General features: G+C 46.1%; 5 protein-coding genes across 5 annotated transcripts; 2 read left to right on the forward strand and 3 right to left on the reverse strand.

The window, feature by feature from the left end:
- Positions 1-3,884: 3,884 nt before the first annotated feature.
- TRIREDRAFT_82409 (uncharacterized protein) lies at positions 3,885-11,269 on the forward strand (the record flags this gene model as incomplete). Its single annotated transcript, XM_006969606.1, has 6 exons — positions 3,885-4,058; positions 4,145-4,928; positions 5,118-5,592; positions 6,112-7,047; positions 7,105-10,936; positions 10,999-11,269. The coding sequence occupies 6 exons, from the start codon at positions 3,885-3,887 to the stop codon at positions 11,014-11,016; spliced, it is 6,219 nt and encodes a 2,072-aa protein (XP_006969668.1). The 3' UTR covers positions 11,017-11,269.
- Positions 11,270-11,582: 313 nt separating this feature from the next.
- TRIREDRAFT_5970 (uncharacterized protein) lies at positions 11,583-13,358 on the reverse strand (the record flags this gene model as incomplete). The annotated part of the gene is made up of 4 exons (XM_006969580.1): positions 11,583-12,367; positions 12,484-12,789; positions 12,881-13,012; positions 13,076-13,358. 4 exons carry the CDS (start codon positions 13,356-13,358, stop codon positions 11,583-11,585), a joined length of 1,506 nt encoding a protein of 501 aa, XP_006969642.1.
- A 1,620-nt stretch (positions 13,359-14,978) lies between these two features.
- On the reverse strand, positions 14,979-17,414 carry TRIREDRAFT_112319 (uncharacterized protein; the record flags this gene model as incomplete). The annotated part of the gene is made up of 2 exons (XM_006969620.1): positions 14,979-16,864; positions 17,006-17,414. 2 exons carry the CDS (start codon positions 17,412-17,414, stop codon positions 14,979-14,981), a joined length of 2,295 nt encoding a protein of 764 aa, XP_006969682.1.
- Positions 17,415-18,412: 998 nt separating this feature from the next.
- TRIREDRAFT_5971 (uncharacterized protein) lies at positions 18,413-19,333 on the forward strand (the record flags this gene model as incomplete). The annotated part of the gene is made up of 1 exon (XM_006969581.1): positions 18,413-19,333. One exon carries the CDS (start codon positions 18,413-18,415, stop codon positions 19,331-19,333), a length of 921 nt encoding a protein of 306 aa, XP_006969643.1.
- Positions 19,334-19,464: 131 nt separating this feature from the next.
- On the reverse strand, positions 19,465-20,666 carry TRIREDRAFT_124169 (uncharacterized protein; the record flags this gene model as incomplete). Its single annotated transcript, XM_006969621.1, has 6 exons — positions 19,465-19,553; positions 19,609-19,772; positions 19,832-19,873; positions 19,930-20,038; positions 20,092-20,255; positions 20,331-20,666. Coding segments are annotated over 6 exons (903 nt in total), but the record flags the coding sequence as incomplete, so codon positions are not given.
- Positions 20,667-23,968: the final 3,302 nt, after the last annotated feature.

Consider the following 23,968-nt stretch of genomic DNA (forward strand, 5'->3'; position numbering starts at 1 on the left):
TCTTTTTATATAGTGTTTTAGCCCTGGCTAAGGTTAGTAAGGGCAGTAAGTTAAGGAGGGCATTATTATTACTATTATTATTAAAAAGGGCAGGAAGGTTATAGTTACTACTAGCCTTATTACTACTAGCCTTATTATTACTAGCCTTATTACTGCTAGCCTTATTACTACTAGCCTTATTTAGCATTATAATTTATATCTCTTCTTATATAGCCTTTTATATTTCTTCTTATATAGCTTCTAGATTCTTATTATTAGTATTATTAAAAGGCCTTATTATAATATTAATAAAGCTATTAGTTAGTACTACCTAAAAGCACTTTAATATCTTTTTTAAAATCTATAGCTTTATTAAAGCTTATTAAAGGACTTCTTTAATATATTAAAATTATTATTTAGTTATATTTATAAAAAAAATATTATTTTTATAGTTTAAAAGCTTAGTAAATGCCTTATTTTAAACTTTAAAAATAAGGAATTTATTCTTTTTTTTTATATAGTTAAGCTAAGACTTAAATATTATTTTTTTTAGCCTAGCTGCCTTTTTTTTTATATAGTTAGCCTGCTATTATATTTTTAATTATTTAATCTTAAGCTTAATAACCTAGCAGCTTTTATAAAGCTAGGCTTTTATTATTTTAGCTTTATTAGCCTTCCTTACTTATTAATTTTATTATTAAATTTATTTAAAACTAATAATAGTATAAAATTCTCTAATTAGTTAAATAAAGCTGCCTTACTTCTTATAGCATAATAGTAACTTAATATAGTAATTTTAATTAACTATAAAGTTATTAATATTTTTTTTAAGTATAGCAGCTTTTATAACTATAAGGCTAGCTTATTAAAGACCTTTATAAATTAGCAAGCTTATAAAATTACTATATTTTTTATAAATATAGCAGATTAAAGCTAAAGCCTAATAAAAATATATATTTTTAAGCAGTAATAATAAAAATACTAAATTAATGCTTTACTAATGCTTTACTTATTAAATAAAGACTTTAGCTAGTGCTAGTAAGGTATTAGGAGGAAAAAGACTAGTCTTTTTAAATTTAAATATAATATTATATTTTATAAAGCCCTTATTATATATAGCTTAAAAGGAAGTTAAAAAGTCTAGCCTTATAAAGGCTAGGTTCTTTTTAAAAAGTAACTTTTAAAGTATCTTTTAATAAGTAGCTTTAAGCAGCTAGAAAATGCTAATATTAAGCAGCTAAAGGATATAGGTTAAATATAATAAAAATTAAATAATAAAGATATTAAATTTAATATAATATTTAATAAAGTTAAGGCTTATATAGCTTATAAAGCTATTAATAATAAGAATATAATATATCTTCTTTTTTTTAAGCTGCTAAACTAGTAGTATATTAAATAGCAGCACTTATAGTCTTTTAGAATCTTAAAGCTATACTATATAGCTAAACCACTCTTTAAAAAAGCAGCTAGACCTTTAAGCCTTAGCTAACTTCTGCTATAAGATTTAATTAAAATAATAAAGCTATTTTAATATAATCTTAATATTTAAAAAGCCTATTTTTAAGTAAGTAAAATAAATATTATAATTAGCCTTAATCTTTACCTAAAACTTAATAAAAAATATTTTAAAAATTATTTATAGTAAAATAAACTTACTAATAGTATTAATATAGTTAAGGAGGGTGTAAAACTTGCAGTTACTTAAATTAAGGACTTATAGCTACTAGGCCTAGGATATATAAATAATAATTATAAAGATAGTTTTATAAAGGTATTTAAGCTAAATGCTATACTTATTTTTATTTTAAAACTTTAAGGCGCTAATATTATACTTAATAATAAGATCTTCTAGATTTTAAAAAAAAATTATAAAATTCTTAAGGTTTAATGCTTTAAATAACTTCTAGGCTTTATTAATAGCCTTAATAAATAACTTTTAAAGCTTTAAATAATTTAAAAGCTACTAACTATATTAATTTTTTAAAAAATCTAGTATTTAAGGGTCTTACTAATACTAGAGATTATTAGCAGTAGTAATAAGCTAAACCTTAGTTATTAAAAAGCCTCCTTTTTAAAGCTATATAGTATATACTACTAAGGCCTTATCTTCTTTATTTATAAGTAATTATAGCTGGCCAGGCTATTAAGGGATAGGATTAAAGGCCTTTAAAAAGGAAATTATATACTATATAGCAGTATAGCTTATATTAAATTTAATAGCAGCAGTATAAATAAATAAAGGCTTATAGCTATAATAAGGGTAATTATAATTTTATAAGATAGCAGCAGCTGCCTTAAAGGTAATAGGGAGTTTATTTATAAAATCTATTATTAATTTTTTAGTATTTTAAGATAGATAATTATGCATTATTATTTATGTTTATATATAAAATAGGTGTGTTATTAAACTAGCGGCAGTGTGGAATGATTTTTAGGGTGGAATAGGGTTTTTAGGCCTAACTGTGAGGCTAGGTCTAAACAGTTGGTCATAAAGGGTGGAACCAACGGGTATTATCTCAGGTGCTGCCGTGGCTCGCCGATCCACTGCTGGATGCATTGATACTGTAGGTAGTACTGGTATGCCAGCAATCCGGACATTGGCTGGCCAACCGGCTCTAGGGGAACCGATGCGTGCGCTGTCCACCTAGGCTGGACTGTGACGATCGTGATAGGGAAAGCGGTGGTGTTTCTGATTGGGCGGTTGATGCTGTTGCGCTGCCGATATCAGGCTGCCTAGAACGGGGTGCCTTGTGTGAGGGAGAGATGGATGGATGCAAAAGTGATTGGAGCCGCTGTACTTCAGCATTGATGTGCCCTACATGTACCTTAATGTAAGGTAAGGTACCTAACCTGCCGGGGCGGCTATTAATCAAGAATGCGGACGCCGCTTTGAGCATGGATCCGTTCAATCTGGGCTCGTCAAGGAAGACGGGATTGAGCATTGATCCGAGTGCTGCCCCCTGTAGCTGTACCTTGACAGATGCCGCTTCGGCACAGAGCAAGCAGACAAAAGCATCATGTCGTCTCGTACCGAGTACATGCTCCCCAACAGCCTCGGTGGGTGGTTAGGTCCCTCGGTGTGCTAAGGCAGTGACATAGGTTCCAGGTCCCCCATTCTGCTACGAGGTACAAGCTGGTACGTCCCGGACTGACGTCGCCTACGGCTATCGATAGCGGCCCCAGCGGTCAACTGACGCTGCAGCTCCCTGTCTCTTCCCTGCCATGGGGCCATGATCCCCCCCCCGGCAGCGTCACGAGCTAGCGGGTGAATGGGGCTTCTCGGGGGTCTGTGGTGCAGGCGTAGCGCTGCCGCCATCGGCATAGCGGCGCTGGGGGTAGCGCCAGGTATCGCCTTAACTGCCTGCGCAGCTCGTGAGTTCATGCTCCATGTCCTTGTCCAGCCCCTCAACCGCTCAACTGACTCTTGGTCTCGCCTTGACCCAGTACCTACCTGACCTTTACCTTTCAGGTCACCTCACCTTTTGCCTTTTACCTCTTACTTGCATCTCGTACGCCTCGGCGCCGACAAACTTTGTCCTTTCAGCAAACCCTTTGTGGCTTCAGGCTGCGATAACGATAACAAAGCGACGCTTCCCAACCCCCAGCCAGCCCGAGCGGCCAGACCTTGTTGCGCCCTGCTTGCCTCAACACGGAACCCTTCGCCTTTCATGCCTCGCCTTGTCTCCGTCTAATCATGAGCCTCGTCCCCGCATTTGGCCGGGGGTCTGTTGATATCGCGCCTACCTCAGCGTTTGGCTGGCCGGCCTGGATCCGGTGACGAGTCGATTCGCCTTTCGTTTATTTGCCCTTGTCCTCTCGAGCGGCCGGCCTGCTTCAAGTCTCCCATACTCTCTACACCTATTCTCCGTCTCCATCATTCAGCGCCTCGAGACAAGCCCATCATGGCTGGCCTGTTCCAGTCATTTCGGAGCTCCAGCATGCCCAAGCGGCTGCTGCGATATGCCTTATCGCGGCTGGAGCTCCTCGACTCTGATGCGTTGGATATGGACAACCTAGATCTCGCCTTGGGCAGAAACACCGTCTTTGAGTTTCGGGACGTTGGAGTCCAGCTAGATGTGAGTCCTTGCTTTCCATGATGGGATTGATCATCGGGCCATTTCGGGGAACATTGGTGACAGGGCAGAGCTGACGTCTACCTTAGAAGCTGGAGAAGCTGCTGAAGCTGCCCAAGACGTTTGCGCTGCAGAAAGCCAAGGTCGTCCTCCTCCGGGTCACGATTCCGATGGACTTCTACACGAGCCCTATCAGCATCGAGGTCGATGGCGTCGATGTCAAGCTGAAGGTGGTAGTTCCCGATGCCAAGGCCAAGTCGAGCCATCCCACGACGACGACCGACGACGATGACGACACCGCCGCCGCCGTCCCGAATACCGTTGATCTTGCGCAGTCATTCCTCGAAACGCAGCCGTCCTCGGAGAGACGGAAACTCGAAGCGGCGCTGGCTGCGGAAACACAAGACCTCGGCGCATCCGGATCCATGAGCGACGATAGCAGCGAAGATGAGCCAGTTATGGGTACTGGGCAGCCTTTGTCATTGCCGGGCTTTCTGGCCGGATTCCTGCAAGGAATTGTTGATCGCATGCAAATTAAGATCCAAGGCGTGGCTTTTCAGCTAGATATGGACATTCCGGTGGACGTCAGTGCGTCGGCTACAGAGCCGGTCTCTTTCCAGATCGCGCTGGAGGGCATCGACATCGAAGGCGTCACCACGAAGAGCGAGGGATCACGAGCGTCAGCGGTGGCAGCGCCCAAGGAAGGCAAGCGGCAAATCTCCCTAGACAACGTCCGCGCCTACTTAATATCTGAAGCCAACGTCTTTTCGACTTTAACCCGGTCCTCATCCATGACTTCGCCATCTGCAGCATCGTCCCCTGTTCATTCGCGGAATCCACCTTCAAGAGAAGCTACAAGCCTTTCCTTGGAGAGTCTCCAGGAGCCTGCTTTCGAGCCTACTTTTGCGCCGTCCTTCGTGCCTTCAGCATTGTCGTCACATCCGGGCTACCTCGATCAGACCCAAGAGTTACCCCGAGAAGGTGTTCACGGCCAGCAGATGTCGATGTCACAAACGAGTAGCAGCGACCCATCCATACAGTCGCTACACGCAAGCTTCCTAGGTCACGGAGCCGATATCCACAGCTCGGGACAGCCCAGCTATCCTTTGGCAGATAGCGAAGAAGCCCTTGGAATTCCGTACGAGTTTGAAGACGACGGCGGGCCTGATGACGAATGCCCCGCGACTCCCCGCGCTTCACAATCCCGAGACTTCCACTCTCCCGAGGATACAGCTTTCCACTCTCCCGAGGACCCTGCCTTGAATACTTCACCAACCCTACGAAGAGATATTGATGACGGACTTTCATTATCCCAGGGTTACTTTGAGGAGCATGGGATGACCTCCTCCTCATTATTACAGCATCCAGAAGGTCTAGAGGCTTTTGGTATTTACGGCCTTCAACCTTCCCCGGGTTCGGAATCCGAAGGCCACGCCGAGCCGGGAGATCTGGATGAAGATCTCGCACAGTCGCATCTATATACTCATGAGGAGGCTGAGAGCATGTATATGAGTGCTTTTTCAAAGGCAGGAGCCCAGTCATCGGATGACATATCAGAACTCGAATCCTCGAGACACACTATTCATCCAGCGGACGTTGAACGCACGATGAACTCAGCAAACGTGGGGGAACACGCCGCTGTCCACCCAGCAGACGTAGAGGAGGAACACACTCTTCCGCCAACGGACGTGGATGAGCACACTCAACCTCCGGGGGATGTAGACAAACACACATACAGTCCAGGGGCTGAGGACGAGCATACACTCTCCTTAGGCGATGCGGACGAACATGCTCTCCCTCCAGTCGAAGTGGACGAATATCCGCTCTCCCAAGGGCATATGGACGAACACGCACCCTCCACAGGCAATGTGGACGGACACACACTCTCTTCGTCTCCCGTGGACGAGCATACTGCTCATTTGGCAGACGTGGAGGGGCATGCCCTTTCTCCAGCGGATTTGGACAAATACAGACTTTCTCCAGAGGGCGTTGATGAGCACACTCTTTCCCCAGCAGACGTGGAGGAACATACTCTTCCTCCGGCGGATGTAGACAGACAAAAGTCTCCCTCGCCCACCGAAGAGGCGGCAGAGCTTTTGCAAACCCCTCAAGCCGCCCAAGGGCAGTTCAGTCAATCCACAACTCCATTCGCGATGCCGGGTGGTTGGGATGATGACGTCTCAGAAACTGATAGAGCCGAGTCTCCCGAGAAGCAGCACCCTCCTAGCGATAGTATATCAGAGCCACAGCCTCAGCTGGTGCCCGAAGGCGAAGCGGCGCCGACAGCCGAACCCGCAGTTGAGCAACAGAACCCAAGCTCTTCAGTAGCTCCACGAGCCCCGACAGAAGGTAAACCTGGTTCGAGGGATGCGGAAGAAGAAACATCTCACCTTGAGGATACGGCCACCCCGAAAGGGCCTACACGAGTTGTCAAGGAAATCCTGCATCTCCAGTCCGTCTCCGTTTACATACCAACGACACATCCACATATCGAACTGGAAGAAGACACATCTGAGTCAGTCGCAGAACTTGCCCGAGCTATGAGCAATTCAGTATATCCTCAGGCTCCCGGAGCCTTCTCTGTGCATGCACCCGCGTCCGGCTCCGTGTTTGAACAACGGCCTAACATACAGCAGACTCAGAGCGCCGATAATGCATTGGAGGTGGACTTGTCTCCAGTGTCCATTCGCTTTGATGCGTCGCTAGCGTTTGTGCTTGCGATGATCGTTGGGAAGCTTGTTGATGCGGTGAAGAGTAAGCATCCGGTTGCAAAACCCCATCAAGGTGCCGACGCTGCACAGCAGCAGGAAAAAACCCCAGAGGTCAGAGTAACGGTGAAGGAAGTGTCCGTGGACTTCTTGAACCGACTGGCCGGAGTGGCAGACACCCCTCGGCGTCACCTGGATCCCTCGGCATTCATGTTCGACCACGAGGTCCTCCTGAATGCAACTCTGCGCAATTTGGGTGTCTCTGTGGCGCCTGTCAAGATACCGTCAGGTCATGTAGTTGGAGGGACGGCTGGAGAGGCACAGGATGCGATCCAGACCAGGATTGACCTGGAAACTTTCCGCTTCGGATACAGCAACGGCGACATCATCTCTTTCGACAAAGCTGCACAAATGAGCACGTCTGTCAGGGACACGTTCCTCTCGAACGGGCATGATATCGCCATCAAGATGTCACAAGCCAAGGAGAGTGTCAGAACAGAAATCGAGACGCTGCCATTGGCGGTTCATGTGGATTTGCAACGACTGGACGAGACATTCAGCTGGTTCGGAGGTCTGAGTAGCTTTCTCAATATGAGTGCTTCCATGACGTCTAGCCCGTCGCCCACACCCAAATCACCGTCGAAGCCAGCGCAGCGGGCCAAGGGCGTACGCTTCGAGACACCAATTAACCCAGACGACAAGTCTGCTGTTTCTGAAAACAAAATCAACATGCGCATAGGTGGCTCCTACATCGAACTTGTTGGCAGGGAATGCAGCTTTGTCGCGGAGAGCAACGCCATCAAGTTCATCAACAGGGAACGAGGCGCCGGAGTAAGCTGCAGCAGGATGCGCGTATCCGGTCCGTATCTGAAGAACTCGATGGCGAAACCTGCCATCAACACCGAGATTGGTGGGGTGCGGTTGGAGTTTGTCACCACTCCCAACGATTCGGACCTCGAGAGGCTGCTTGGCTTAATAACGCCCTCCAAGGCCAAGTTCGATCACGGTAGCGACGAGATCATGGTTGATACCCTGATACGCCAGCGAAGAAAGGGTTCGGTTCTCAGGGTTGGAGTAGAAACGTTGAATGTGCGGGTGAAGAACCTGGCTCAGCTCGAGGTGCTTCCAGCCCTAGCCGAAGAACTGGCCAAGCTGTCAACCGTCGCAAAATATCTCCCAGAAGATGACAGGCCTGGGATCATGACACTTGCGAAAGTGCATGAACTTGGCGCAAGCGTTGAGCTCGGTGGTACCTTTGGGCAACTCAGCGGGGAACTGAAAGAGCTTGAAGCTGCGCATATCAGCATTCCCTCGCTGGTGGCTGTTGCGGTATCGGGCATCTCCGTCAGGCGTAACAAGACCGAGGAACTCATCAGTTCCTCGGTTCTATATGCTCCAGCAGAGATTGCGAATCGCGGACCCGTCATCATGGCAAGGATGATTGGTGACGACATTGAGCCCATTGTGAAGCTGAATCTGCAAGACATCAGCATCGAGTACCGCGTTCCGACGATCATGGATATTCTTGGTCTGGCAAAGGATGCTACGCCGCAGGATTTTGAAGAGAGCTTGGCCGCCTCGGTCGCCAGTCTCGGCGACCAGGCTCACGCAGCTCTGGCACGACAGCAGCCCCTATCGCCAACACATGCTCCCTCGAAGCAGAGCAAGCCACTCACTCTGGATGTGTCATTCCGAGATTGCCTTGTTGGCCTGAACCCACTGAATCAAAAGTCAAAGATGGTCCTTGTGTTCACGGACGCTCGACTTGCCGTTGTTCTTCCCCAGGACGAGGTCACAAAGGTGACTCTGGATGTTCACAAGGCGTCAATCTTACTCACCGATGATGCCTCGCAGGCCACTTCGGATTACCGCCCCTCGTCGAGCACAAGGCGCCGAGCGTCCTCTTCGGCATCCCCTCAAGCAGTCTCTCTGAGTGCGCAAGGCTTTGTTGACATTTGCTACATGTCGTCAGCAAAGGTAACTGTTGTTGTTGCTCCCGGTGTAGATGGCGAGAAGCAGGTGGAGGTCGAAGTCCGAGATGACCTCTTGGTGTTGGAGACTTGCGCAGATTCTACCCAGACTCTGATAAGCTTGGCCAATGCACTTTCGCCACCCACACCGCCCAGCAAGGAGAACAAATACAGGACCAAGGTGATGCCCGTGCAGGATCTGCTTGCCTCAATCTCGGCAGAGGCGTTTGGGAGGCCGGAGGGAGAATACGACTTTGATCAAGACTTTGCCGGCGCCCAGGAAATGGCCAAGAGCCAGTCCGAGGCCGGCTTCGGGGTGGACAACAATTTCCCCATCGAGTCGCAGTTCTATGGGAGTGAAGCCGAAGGAGAAGAGCTGTTTGATGCCATGAAGCTGTCTGCCACATCGCAAGACACACGAATGCAAGATACCCAGGAGGGCGTCTTGATCACGGGACTCGACCGTTCTCGCAGCTACGTCTCAGAAGGTTCTAGCGATGATTTGGCCTTCAAGGAAGACTTTTTCAACGAATCTGCGCCTGACGAGCATGGCGCCAAGATATGGAACTCGGTCAAGAACTCGTACGACAAGGCTCCCGCCAACTTAGTGAAACGCAGCCCCCTCAAGGTGTCCGTGAGAGACGTCCATGTCATCTGGAATTTGTTTGACGGCTACGACTGGACGCATACGCGCGACACGATCAGCAAGGCCGTTCAAGACGTGGAGACCAAGGTCTATGAGCGCCAGGCACGACTCGGCGGGCGGCAGGTCTTTGAAGAGGAGATTGAAGACGAAGAGACCATTGGCGACTTCCTGTTCAACTCCATCTACATTGGGATTCCGGCGAGTCGAGACCCCCAGGAGCTGTCTCGTGCAATCAACGAAGGCCTGGCCGATAATGCAACGGAGACGGAATCGGTTGCCACCACAGCGGTGACGACATCGACGAATCGAACCGTCCGCAGAGGGTACCCCAAGTCGCGACGCCTCAAGCTGCAGCGAAGCAAGCACCACAAGATTACCTTCGAGCTCCAGGGCGTCAACGTGGACATGGTTGCCTTCCCGCCTGGCACCGGAGAAACGCAGAGCAGTGTTGACATACGCGTTCAGAACCTTGACATCTTTGACCACGTCCCTACATCCACTTGGAAGAAGTTTGTGACGTACGATCGCGACCAGGGAGAACGCGAGATGGGCACCAGCATGGTGCATCTCGAGCTCTTGACAGTCAAGCCACTGCCAGAACTGGGAGCTTCGGAGATTGTGCTCCGAGCGACGGTGTTGCCCCTGAGGCTGCACGTCGACCAAGATGCGCTCGACTTCATCACTCGCTTCTTCGAGTTCAAGGATGATAGTGTGCCAGTGCATTCGTCGCCCAGCGACGTCCCCTTCTTACAGAGGGCCGAGGTGCACGACATCCCCGTCAAGCTAGACTTTAAGCCAAAGCGAGTGGATTATGCTGGTCTTCGCTCTGGCCACACGACCGAGTTTATGAACTTTATCACGCTGGAGGAGTCTAGGATGGTCCTTCGGCATACAATCATTTACGGAGTATCTGGCTTTGACCGGCTGGGCAAAACGCTCAACGACATCTGGACGCCCGACGTCCGTAATAACCAGCTTCCGGGCGTCGTGGCAGGTCTGGCGCCCGTGAGGTCTCTCGTGAACATTGGTAGTGGCTTCAAGGATTTGATTGAGATTCCCCTCAAAGAGTATCAGAAGGACGGCCGCATCATCCGAAGCATTTCCAAGGGAGCAGCAGCATTTGCCCGCACAACCGGCACGGAGCTGGTCAAGTTTGGAGCGAAACTGGCCGTCGGGACGCAATACGCTCTGCAAGGAGCAGAAGACATGCTCACCACGGGGATCAAGCCAGACGATGGCTGGGATGACGACGACCCCGATGCAGAAGACAAGAAGCAAATCTCGATCTATGCGGACCATCCTACGGGGGTGATTCAAGGTATCCGGGGTGGCTACAGATCGCTTGCTCGGGATGTGAACCTGGCACGAGACGCAATCATTGCCGTGCCAGGAGAGGTGATGGAGAGTCAGACGGCTACGGGAGCCGCCAAGGCAGTGCTGCGACGAGCGCCTACCATCATTTTCCGGCCTGCAGTGGGTGTCTCCAAGGCCATTGGACAGACATTGATGGGAGCGACGAACTCGATTGATCCACACAATCAACGCAGAATTGATGAGGTAAGTTGCTTGGGCATGTCCCTGACGCGGGTACGGCATGGAGAGGCTAACACTTTTGACAGAAATACAAGAAACATTAGATCATGGCTGGAGACAATGTCTTCGCGAGAAGAAGTTTTTGAATGTGGCCATAGCGGATGCTATATACGCGCAAGAGGACCATTGTTTAGAGTTGCTTGTGGCAGCCGGCTTATAAAGCGACGAAATTTGTTACGACGACAAGCACAGTGGGTAGATTACTCTCCTTTATACTTGCTTTTTTTTCTTGTTCTTTTTCTTTCTTTTCTTTTTGGGGCCGTACGTATAACGGGCATCATGTTGTGCTTTGATTTGAGGAGGGGCATCTTTGATGGCAATGATGTCTGGTCCTGTTTGGATTATTTCTTTCTATCAGGGGTTGGAATTGGCGTTTGGGAATGTCGAACTATACCTGAACAGAATGATGTCTGTCTTTGTTTTCTTATCTTGGGTATTGCTATATGGATGGATCGGGGAGAGACGTATGGATCATTGAGATATGTGGGCAACTTCCAGAATGACAGCTTGAGAGTACCACCAGATTACAAGATAGACAGCGCCTACGCGAACAAATCTGATACATGGACTTTTATCTGACGATGCTTGCCATGCCCATCAGCCTCGGTTGTTAGACCAAGTTGTTGGGGTCAATGTAAAAAGCCTTGGTCAAACTGTCCAACGCCTTGTCCATGTCTCCTCCCCAGCTCTTCTTGCCCGCCTCAATCACCCTCTGCCGACTCTTGAGCAGCTCCTGAGCCACATCCGACCATTCCAAGCGCGTCTTCTTGGTAGACTTCAGGTCCGACATGGACAGATCAAGATCAACGGGCACAAGGTTTCCGCGCTGCTTCACGATCCTGCCGTCGACAATGACGGTCTCGATATCCGCAATACTCGAGTGCAGGACAATCGCCGCGACGGGATCTTGCTCTGCAGCGCAGATCATGCCAGGGGTAAGACCATCAAAGATGACTATATCAGCCAGTTTCCCCTGTTCCAGGGATCCGAGCTGGGGTTCCATTCCAATGGCCCTCGCGCCGCCCAACGTACCGAGTTGAAAGACGTCGTGGACAGACAGGTTGAGGTGTTTCGGTGCTTTGCCCTGTTGAATGAGCGCAGCGTTGCGGATCCCGCGTTCGGCCTGCAGGCCGAGACGCATCTGGTTGACGAGGCTGGAGCCGTTGTTGCTGTGGCAGTCGATGCCGAGGGAGCTGATGGACGCCGTGTCTTTGCGGAAGCAGACGGGGTGGCCGAGGCCCATCTGGAGCTCGGTGTCTGGGGTGGAGGAGATGGATGACCCTGCGGCGGAGAGCTTTTGGGCGTCGGAGGGGGTGAGGTTGTTGGCGTGGGAGAGGAGGATGTCTGGGGCTAGGAGGGCGTGGTTTTCGAGCATGTCGACGATGGAGTGTTGGCCTTTTGTTTTTTATTTTGAGTATATATTGTTAGTTGGTTGGGATCTATGATGAGATGGTGGTGAAGGATTGGGATGGGGATGAGTGAGTGAGGAAGTAAGGGGTTAGCAGTTATACCGAAGATTGCGCCGCGGACGTAGTGCGTTGTGAAGACTTTTGCGCCGGCTCGACGACATTTTTGATAGAGATCCGTGACAGTCTCCTTGGGGAGGAAGAGGGCGTCAAAGGCGAGGCCGACGCTGACGCGGCCGTTTCCGTAGGGCCCGTTCTTGATGAGCTCTTGGGCCTGGTCGACGGCCCAGGAGGGCAGGATGTCTGGGTTGAGGGTGAGTTGAGGGTCCCATTGCTGGACGCGGGTGGTGGGTGCGTAGCAGAAGGTGGAGCGGATGCCGGAGGACATGGCTGCTGCGAGGGCGTTTGTGTCTGTTTGACGATGTTAAGACGCTTTGGCTTGGATTTCAAGGCTGGAAGGGGGGGGGGGTGAGAAAGGGGGAGAGGATGGAGGGTTGCGTACTGTGAGCTGGGGAGTAGTTCATGTGTGCGTGGTCGACGACGGTCGTTGTTCCTGCGTTTAGGGCTTCGAGGCAGCCGCCTAGTTCTCCCCAGAAGATGTCTTCCGGAGTGTAATTGTAAGATTGCATGTTGCCTGAAATAACCATGTCAGTTTCTTGAGAACCAAATTATGAGGGATGGAAAATTTGTTGCTGACCAGTCGGCACATATTCCATCAAGGTATGGTCCGCATGCCGCCCCTTGAGCTGCGTCTGCCACACATGATGATGCGTGTCGATGAATCCAGGAGACACAATCTTGCCGGTACAATCAATGACTTGGGTCTCGTCGGAGGGGGCATCGATGCGGGCTGCAATGCGGGAGATCTTGTTGCCCTCGATGAGGAGCGAGTGGTTTCGGAGGGACACGACCGGTTTATTCCCAGCTGGACCTGGGACTAGGATGGTGGCGTTGCGGAGGAGGATGGATGAAGTTGGCATGGTGGGCAAGCTTGCGAGGAATTGCTCGACAGCGAGACAGTTGGGTACCTAGCTTGGGATTTTCTGAGAAGGGTTACTGCTGCTTCGATGGAGGTTCGGGAACAAGTTGTTTCTTTATAGGTATTCCTATGATGCTGGCACTGACGACAAAATAAAGGACCTTTTGGCCGATGTGGAGGAGCTATTTCTAAGCCGGAATTATATCCATGAACAGAATGTTTGCGAAGACGGGTCGGCAGCAGGGGAGATTTGAGGCTTGTTTCTGAGGCACGTCAGAATGACATGAAGTTATCTTGGTTCAACTACGTACCTATTTAATGGTTGATCCCACGACTTGACTACCAGGTACCTAGGTAGTGCTTATCAATCCTTAATGGTGCCTGGATCTTTCTCTTTGGTTTCAGATCCAAGTGCAGTTGTATGTGATTAGAATCTATGGAACTCATTGACAGAAGTGAAAACTGATACTGAAGCTCGCTCATTGTAAACATAACGTGTCAAGACATTCGGTGGATAACGACTTTGGCAGCCTCAACTCGGCACATGGGTTTTCCGGGTTCATGCAACCTGCAGAGTATAACGAAACTAGACCCTCTTATGTCTTCTGAGCCGAATTTCCTCTGGAGAAAAGAAGCAGTCACAGAGAGCGAATTGATAATCATCAGGAGTCAAGATCGGTTGGTGTTCCTAGCAATTCAACCCTAGGAAGATGTGTATAGCGTCACCAAATCTGGGGCGCTCGCCGTATTCTCAATCGGGAATACACAGCTCGAACGGGTCTGATAGCCACTGGCTCCAGACTTGCTCGTCTTGTCTGGGGTTTTGATGAGCCACGACGGGTATAAACCCCGGTGGAGTTTATAAGTTGGTCACAGCAGACGCGGTGCTACATCTGCACTCGCAATGTATGACCATGGGCGTATTCAATCTAGGTATGCACATATAAGTTTCTGTCCGCATTAAGAAACAATGACATACTATGTGATTCTACTCGCACGTAAGGTAGTGTGAATCTTGAAAGTTACTCCATCTTCGGGCCATCAGCACTTGCACCGAGAGCAAACACAGTTGTAACAACTGCCTTGTCTTGGAAAGAATAATATATTGTCGTCTATATTGCCGTGGCCCCAGCTGTCTCAAGCAAGGAAGCATGCCAACACCCGACAGACAAGCTATAGACCGTCAAACAGTCCAAGGTTACAATATGTTTCTCTATGTATCTTCTTCCCTTGGTGAGTTATTCTCATATAAGGCAAGTCCCTTGATTCAGTCTCGCAAGCTTGTTGCAGAGGGTATCAGCAGACCATGTAGAAGATCGATCTCCTGTTTCTTGACGAGACGGTGCACATAGAGCCTTGTGCGTATCATAACTTCTCCTCCACTCTCCTCACTCTCTGCCTCTGCTGTAACTGTGCCTTCTGTGCTCCTGAATCTCGCGCCAGGAAAGGGTATCTATTACATTTGCCCAGCGGTAGAGTGAACGATGGAGTGGTAATTCGCTGTCCTTGTTCAATCACTCATTGGTACAGACGATACATAAGACAGAGAGATTAGCGAAGCTGGACTTTCTCGCTGAAAAGTGAATCTTGAAAAGTGAAAGAAGATTCAGGGGCCAATCTTTCAGACTAGAACCAAAGACTCAACCGTCGCATACTGTAGGAACCTCACAAACCCTCCTTTTCCGTTACAGAACGAATGCCAAGTCCCAACCCTGTAAAACTTGCCGTTCTCGCTCTCCTTTATAGTTGGGAACAGAAATAAGCCGAATGCCGTTCGGTCGTCCTCCTCCACATCGCCATTTTCGCTGATGTTACCATCACTTGATGCAGCATTTCCAGGGGAGACCTCGCCTGAGCTCTTGCCTCTACCGCTGCTCAGCAGCAACATACGGAGATGCTGAAATTCGCCCTTGTCTATCCTGTCCCATGAGGTGTAACTCAGAAAGTCCCAGTTCGTGTGGCAGAAGTATTGGCCCGAAATGGTCCACTTCCAGAAGAGATTGGTGTCTGCCTCTCTGAGTTCGTCTACTTCCAGGGGTTTGTCGGCGTTGGCGAGCGGAAACCGCGCAACAAAGCCGGTGATCTCAAGCTCTTGGCCTCTGAACTGCATGAAGCGATCCACCACTGAGCTCTCATCGCCGCTCTTGCCCGGCAACCTCCATTCCAACCGGAGTGTCTCGTCAGTCAAACCCGGGGACGGTGTGATCGACATGTCGCCGTGGCCGTCGCTGCCATCATCTTCAGGTTCGGTAGGTAAAACTGAATCCCTGATATACTGATAGTCGATATTGATCCTTTGTATCCAACTCCACGACGGCGCATGTAGGAGGACTCGTTCTGGCAATTCAGGATCAAGAAGGTTAAAAAACCACCCCCACGAGATGCCCTCGTACATGGCGCGGCGCCAGAGAAGTTGCTCGTGAAGCTGGCTGAGCCACATACCGGAGCAGTACTCATCCTTCTCCCGCAAAGAGTGGAAACGATGAGCCAGTCCCGCCAGCGCCGCGATGGCATCTGTGTGCTTGGTAAAGTTACGCTGCGAGTAGGAGGCGACAATATGCTTCCACGCCTCGTCGAGCTTGTCACCCGACAGCGTGCTTGGCAGAAGAGGGAACAAGCCCAAGTCGTCAAGACTGACAGAGGTCTCAGTGTCTTCTCCCTCGGTCACCCGCGAGGTCCGGCAATGAAAGTGGGTTGCTGAGGCGCCAAAGAGGACCATTCTCGAAGACAAGGCTGCCTCTTGGAACGTCCATCCCCTTCGGACCCAGGACCCCGAGATGAGATCCACGGCAAAAGGATGGTGCGGGACAGTCAAGTACATTTTCCAAATCCAGGAGCGGGTGAAACGGATTCTGTACATCCCGGCCGGCTGGCCGTTCAAGGAGTGATACGGGAATACAATGCTCGGGGGGTCTCGAAAGAGGAACCCGTTCAGGCAGGACTTGGACATTGTCGGACAGAGTGTGATATATGCGCTTCCGTAGACTTTGTGCATCGAGCCGGCTTCCTTTTCCCAGTCCTGTAGATTTCCTTGGATGATGCAGAGGCAATCGATCCAGATGAAGGGGATGCCAAGCTCCCGAGTTGCGCGAATGGCGTCCTTGAGCACAGCAGGCATGCCCTTCATGGGGATCTCAAACAGATGCTGACCTATATTCTCGTCGGTGGTCTTCAGCTGTTGATCGGCGTGGGCTCTGGGGCCCCAGCAATAACTCAGAGCTGCGTATTTCGGTGCACTGCTCGAGGAGGCATCGTCACCACCGACTATAGTGAAGCCCTCAACAAGTCGCACCGCGTTCTCGTCTCGGACGTCTACTAGCCTCGTGGGGAGGAAAGCAGGGTCTCTCCCGACCTTGCACTTGTCGTGATAAGCATCACACCTCTCGATAGCCTGGCGCAAGAACAGATTCGTCGTTGACTGAAGCGCATTCTGCGACGGCGCGACACGCGGTTTTGGAGGATCTTGAAGGGAGAGACTCGGTAGAAGTTCCATGTCGCCTGTTGCGTCTTCAACAGTGAAGATCAAGCAAGTGTCATTCTCTCCTACTGTATAGACGAACGCGCCCAAGTCGCCAATTGATCAGCCAAGCGCACGTTTACGGTAGGACAAGTCGGATGTGATTTGGTTGGAAGAGATTTTGGGCATACCATGAACGATCCATATTTCAAACGACAACCATAACTTTCCCTCGTCATAAATAGACATGCGGTAGCCGGCTCGGTGGAAGAGCAACTGGTGGCCAGCGTCTCGGTAAGTTTTTCGAATCCGAGGGATTTCGTCCGCGTCAAAGTCGACCTCGGGCGACAGCAGCGTATTCCTGAGAAACAAACAGAAGTCACAACCGTTCTCTGCCGACTCTTTTAGTTTGGGGAAGTCGGGACTTGAATCCGTCATCTCATAGCCTTCTATCTCCCACATGCCGGTCCTAGCCATATGTATAACCTCCTTCTCTGTAAGTACCAGACGCTTGCAGTTCTCGCAAAGCTGGACTTCAGGCCCAGTGGGTGCCTGAGATCCCCGGAGCGGGAAGCAGCACCCGCTCGTCGTGGTCCCCATGATGACCAGGTATTAAGAATAGGGGTTTTTTTCTGCGTTGGTGCGTCGGTAGAGCTTCGAATGAAGATTTGGACATTCAGAAGTTTCTGGGAAGAACTGTACACCCTTACTGGACCCAGCCTGTCTTCAGAACCAGTTGACCAGAATGGAATCTTGGGCCCGACGATGGAGGCGCAAGCCCACGAGCACAAACAGGAGGCGTCGAGGAACTCGGGGAGGTAAACAAGGGGAAGAGCCTCGTAAAAATCCATCGGGCTCAACTCGTTATCGGGCACTGACGCCTTCTCGACTCAACCCCTCAATTGCCCTCCATTATTGCTAGAATCAATATCATTTGCCAGAATCATTTTCGTAAATCACCAGCCAAGAATTAGCATTAGCAAGAAAATACTGGTCGATTCCACAGCTACTTGATAATATGTACCTCACTGAGGTCCAGTACCAGGCATCGCAGCCAAAAGCGGCTCGGGACAAGCCGGTAATGTTGGATGGATTTGCCAGGATGGAGGGAGACGGGACATCGAGGTCTTTGAAGGGGTCACGACCAACGTCATGGAAACGGGCGAACTGGGCGATGACGGCGGAGAAGGACCAAGTAGGTTTTGTCTCAAACCTGTGAGAAGTTGTTGGAGGGCGGAAGGGTAAGACCCAGCCGTTTTGCATAAGACTGAGATTAGCTACTTGAAGAGCTATGTATCTCCAGGCAGTGGGTAGAAACTGGGTTTTTTTTTATATATAAATACTCGTATGCTTGACCCAAACTCCGTTGACAGGTCTGGCGTAATCCTAATCGGCAATACACAGCTTAGACGGGTCTGCTGACAGCACTAACTGCTCGTTAATCCGGAGTTTTAGTCACGACGGCGGTAAAGGCCGGTGGAGTTTATATGCTGGTAAGATGTCCGGTTGGAACATGCTTATAAGGGCCGGAGGGAATGAAACTTACAAGAGTTCAGTCCAGATAGCAGAGAGAAAACAACAACAATCAGTCTGTAGTTATGGCTCCAGAATCAGTCTTTGACCATGTCATTCTTCTTGTGCCCCATAAGCAGCTCGTTTCGCCTCCGCAGTGGCTCTCGGGTGCTTTCACCATTCTGGACGGTGGGGTGCATGAGGGTGGTCTGACGGAGAACAAGCTCATAGTGCTTGAAGACGGCATCTACCTCGAGCTCATTGCCTTTGTGGACGGTGTAAGTTCCCAGGATAGGGCGATGCACCCATGGGGAAAGCAGCCCGAGGGACAAATCATCCACTGGGCTCACACCATCCTCAGCCACGAAGAGGACCAAGACTCGGATACGTCTGAGCAGAAATTCAGTGCCATTCAGGCAAGGATTGAGGATGCAAAGGTGGGAATCAAGTATTTCGATCCGGATCCTGGGTTTAGGACAATGGCGGACGGCTCAAAGAGGGTATGGGCCAATGCTATACCCAACTTTGACGACTACAAGGGGCCGGTTTGGATCAATCAGCAGCCGTTCTGGACCTTTGATCGGACTCCACGATCTCTGCGAGTGCCGGTTACGCCGGAGAACACGTCCCATGCGTCTGGTGTTGTTGGTGTTGCCGCCATTTCTCTGTACATTAAAGACGAGAAGACAGTGGAGAAGATGGTCCCGTTTTACAACGCAGTTTTCAACGACTCTGCTGTCAAGGAGACGCCATCCGACAATGTTATGCGGTATAGATGGGATGCTGCGGCGCCTGCGCATGAGAAGTTTGGGAAGAGATATTTCTTCCTGTGTCACGCGGTGGAAGATGCGTTTACGGAGGAAGAGATGGCTGAGGCGGGTGGCATTGTGCCTGATATTTTCATCAAGCTGTCCTTGTACACAAGGGGAGAGGCGGAAACGGTGAAGGGAAGATTTGTGAAGGGTACGCTGATCACATTCGAGTTGCTTCCGACGGCAGCTTCGTAGCATAGGCAGCAGTCAAGGGGGTATTTCTCTCTTTATACCATACCATAAGGCAGTCTCGCATCCAATCAACTGTCGTTAGGCAAAATGTTCTTTCCGCTTGAGGAGCCATGTGCGAAAGCTTTGCAGCTCACAGAGCGCTTTGGCCGCTTCAACTTCTTCCTCAAATGTCGGATATCCTCCGCTAGCCCTCACACTGTAGCTTCTCTCGATTTCTTTGACCCTGTTTCGCAATCAGCACAAAGCAATCGATGTGATGAGCGGCACGCAAAACTCACACATTGCGTGCGCCGGCACTCAGTTTCAGGACTAGCCACGCAAGGATAGAGGGCACAGAAGGCATCTGTTTTCCCATCACGTCTTGATAGGCCGCTCGGATCTCGGACATTGTAAGACATCCGCCTGTAATGGATAGTATCTTGTGAGTGAATCTGCCGTGATTCTAGTTGATAGCAATGTTAGCGAGAGGAACTGCAGGAGAATATCAGGAGCGTGATGTACCTTGAGAACCCCAGCGGCAACCTTGCCAATATCTTCTGATGCCTATATCGCCGTGAGCCACTCGATCACAATGGGAAATGGCCATACATGTGGCCTACCACGAGAGCTATATCGGTTTCGTTGCCCAATCCTTGGGAGAGTACACCCACAGCGAGAGACCCCATGAAGCCATCAAAGTTCTCCATAAAGAACCCAGGCCGTACGATGCTACCACCTCGCCTCAGCAAAGATATACCCTCTCGAGTGAGTACCTTACCTACGTCCAATTCAAACCTCTCTCACCAAGCTCCTTACAATAGAGCTCAATTCCCAGCTTCGCTCGATGCGACGCATCGTACGCATCATCCAAGTTTTGTCCAGGAGGGATCGAGCTCGAATACACCAGTGCATCGACATCAAACTCGAGCGCCAGATCCGCAAGTAGCTGTGCAGAAGCCATCTCCGACATCAGTCATGCTCTCTGGTTCGTTCATGCTCCGGGGGCAGCAATTGCGACTACCTTTCCTTGTCTCTCCTCTTCATCGCCCTTGTTCCCAAGACCGGGATATGCCAATACGATGAAAGCACCGAATATGCCGCCTTCGGCAGACACTTGGGTAAAAATCTCCCTTATCATCGCGGCATTGTTGAGGTCGCCCTGGACGAAGGTGATGTCCTTTGCATGGCTCTGTTCAGCCTGCAGCAGCGAGGACGCGGCGGACGAAGTCGGGTTTCGCGTTACGGCCCAAACATGGTATTCTGTGTTCTCTGCAGTTGACGGGTTGAACAGCGCATGGACAAATGCCCGCCCCTGTTTTCCCGTGGCACCGGTCACGATGATGTTTCGGGTAGGCATTTCGCTGAGTCTTTTCCTGTAAGAGGGAAGAAGGCTATTGAGGAGATGTCTTTGCAACAAGAGGTAAGCAATGGGCATCAATTGGCATATGTAGGCAGTGCCCTGATGCGTCTTGGGTGATACCTTGGGGTAGCTCATGCATAAGCGTCGAGTAACATCACCTTATACTGGGAACTTTTGATATTCTCTTAGTCTAATTGAGCTATAGCTACAACTTCGAAACTAGCAGCCGCTGACTACCTTACCTATCAACCGAACCGAAACACGTAACGGATCCCTATATTGAGGAGTGCATTTCAATGCCTAATTCTATCGTCAATCAACATCACATTTAACAGACTCGAGGTTCGTGTAGGCAGTGCATGTATTAGAGGCCGTACCCTGTACGAGAAGAATCATGAGGTTCCCGTCTACCTGCCGTACCTATTAGTACTCGTAGAGTCAGTGGCATCTTTGATCAGAACTCATGCTCAGCTGAATGCCAATTCAATAAGCCCTAACGTTGCTTTTGCTATAATACGGGTTCGTCTCCAATATGATCAGACAAAGCAGGCTCCGCAGCGTAAACCCGAGTCCGTTCCGAAGCCGGCCCGTGACTGCATCTGGAGACTCGACACGATAGATTGTAGCCTTACCGATAGATCTCATCTGCAGGGGCAACGGCGCATGTATCCACAGAAGCATCCTGGATCACAAGCAGTTCAAGGCTTATCGCTGGGATTCAACGTTCGATGTCAGTGGATACACATGGCGATCGCTGACTCGCCGGCCGCAGGAGGGAGAGTGTATAGATAAGCTGTCCATGGGGTACCCATATAAGCTATATATAGACATATACAGGTAATCCCTAGCGCTAAAAAAACAGTAAGCTGTCTATATATAGATAGTCTTTTTTCTTATGCTAAAGATAAGCTATATATAAATAGCTTAACTACTTATTACTGTTTTAACTTAAGCTGCTATTATATAAAGTGCATTTTTAAGGGAATTAATTTAAAATTAATTTAAAGTTAGTTCTTTAATAATTATATATAGCAGTAACTATAATAATAATCTTTATATAACTAATAATTACTTATTAATATAGTATATTATAAATAATATTTAAATGCTAAATTAAATAAGAATAATATAAATATAATAAATATTAATTTTAATTTAGTATTACTTTTAAGTCTAAATAAGTTAGAATTATTTATAAATAAAGAATACAAGCTTTATAATAGGTTTAATACTTATAAAAAGTATATTTAATATTAGTAAATGCTTATATAAAGTAATTAACTTCTATATCCTAAACTATTCTTACTTACTTAAAGATAAGAATTAAAATATAATAAGAATGCTATTAATCTAACTCTCCTTATTTTACTTAAAGGTTAAGAATTAGTTATAAAAGATAATAAAAATAAAGTAAAAAATATAGTAATTATAGTTTTAAATATAATCTAATATTATTTTAAATTAAGAATTAAAGCTATAAAAATTATATTCTTATTTCTACTATATATATAATTAAAGCTAGTAAGCTATTATAGCTAATATATATAAAGACTATACACTATATACTAAGTATTTTAAACTTTTTAAAATTAAGTAATAATAAGATTAAATATTTTATACTTAAGGAATATTTAAAAAGAGAAGATTTTCTTACTTTATAAACTTTTATATATAACTAAATGCTATTTTATTTTAATTATAAAATTAATTTATTATTTAATAGGTTTAATATAATATTAAGAGGGTAATAGCTTTAAAAGACAGTTTTATATTACTTTTTAAAGGCATTCCTTATTAATAAATAATATATATATATATAAGGGCAAGAGTATATAAGTTTATTTTAACTATATAATAAAAGTATATATTAATTAATAATAATTTAATTAAAAAGCTTTAAAACTTATAAAAGGAATTATATAAATCCTGCCTAAAAAAGGATACTATTAAGTATTTTTTCTCTTTTTAAATTAATTCTGTTTTTTTATTAATTTTAATTAATTAAATATAAGTATTATATTTATATTTTAAGGCAGAGGATTATTATAATCCCTTTTTACTAACTTATAAACTTAAATTAAAAAAGGTTATTATATAAATTATAAGTAAAATATAATTCTTATAAGTACTTATATTAATATTAATAAGGTTTTATTATATAAGTATAACACTAGGTTTAATATATAAATTTTTTAAATATATAAATTTAATATACTATAAGTATTTATAAGCTAGAATAAATATATTATTATTAAGCTATAAAGAGTATACTATATAGCTAAAAATGCAAGGGGTTTAAAAAGTATTACCTTATAAATTTAAATTAATATAAATAAAAGACTTATAATAAGTTAATTTTATATCTTTTTAAAATTAATTTAAAATTAATTTTAAGTCTTTAAATATTAATTATCTTATATAAGCTAGAATTATTATATAGTAAAAATATAATATATACTATGCATTTTATATACTAATTTAAAATAGCCTTAATATAATGCCTAGTATTATTTTTACTTTATATAAAATATATTACTACTTACTACTACCTTTAAAAAGATTACTTATAGGAGTTACTATAAATCTTTTTAATTTAGTAAAGAAAGTAAAATTTAAAAGTTCTACACTTAATATAAAATCCCTTTTTTATTTTTTCTAGTCTTATAAATTACTAACTTTAATCTAGTTTTATTTCTTTCTTTTTTAAAAGTAAAGGAGTTCTATAAGTAATATTAAGTAAAAATACTTATAGAAATATATTATGCTTTTAATAATTAAGACTATTTATATTCTATTTTATAAAGGCATAAAATATTATACTTCCCTGCAGGTTTATTATAACTAGCAGTTTATATAAACTAAAAGTATAAAAAAAGTAATACTTTTTTATCTTAATATAATAAAAATAAATAGGTATTTCTTTTTTATATTTTTATTCTTTAAGAATTAACTTTAATATAATCTAGTATATACAGTTTATTAAAGATAATAGTAATAAGTATTTTATTATTTATTTCTTTAAAGCTTAAGTAGAAATATTTTAGCAGGAGAATCTTTATATATTAATAGTTAATATTAATTATAAGTATATTACTACTTTTAGTAATATTAAGATTATTATAAGCTAGTTTAGCCTAATTTTAAAATAAAGTAAGACTTTTAATATTCTTTTTTATCTTTATATTAATATATAATCTAGTTATCTTACTTATTTAGGCCTATACTAATATAAAAAAAGCCTAAATATTTACACTTATATATATAAAAGTGTTTTCTATTTTTAAAAAATGCTATAAGAT

This window comes from Trichoderma reesei (assembly GCF_000167675.1).
Source record: "Trichoderma reesei QM6a unplaced genomic scaffold TRIREscaffold_36, whole genome shotgun sequence".
Lineage (NCBI taxonomy): Eukaryota > Fungi > Ascomycota > Sordariomycetes > Hypocreales > Hypocreaceae > Trichoderma > Trichoderma reesei.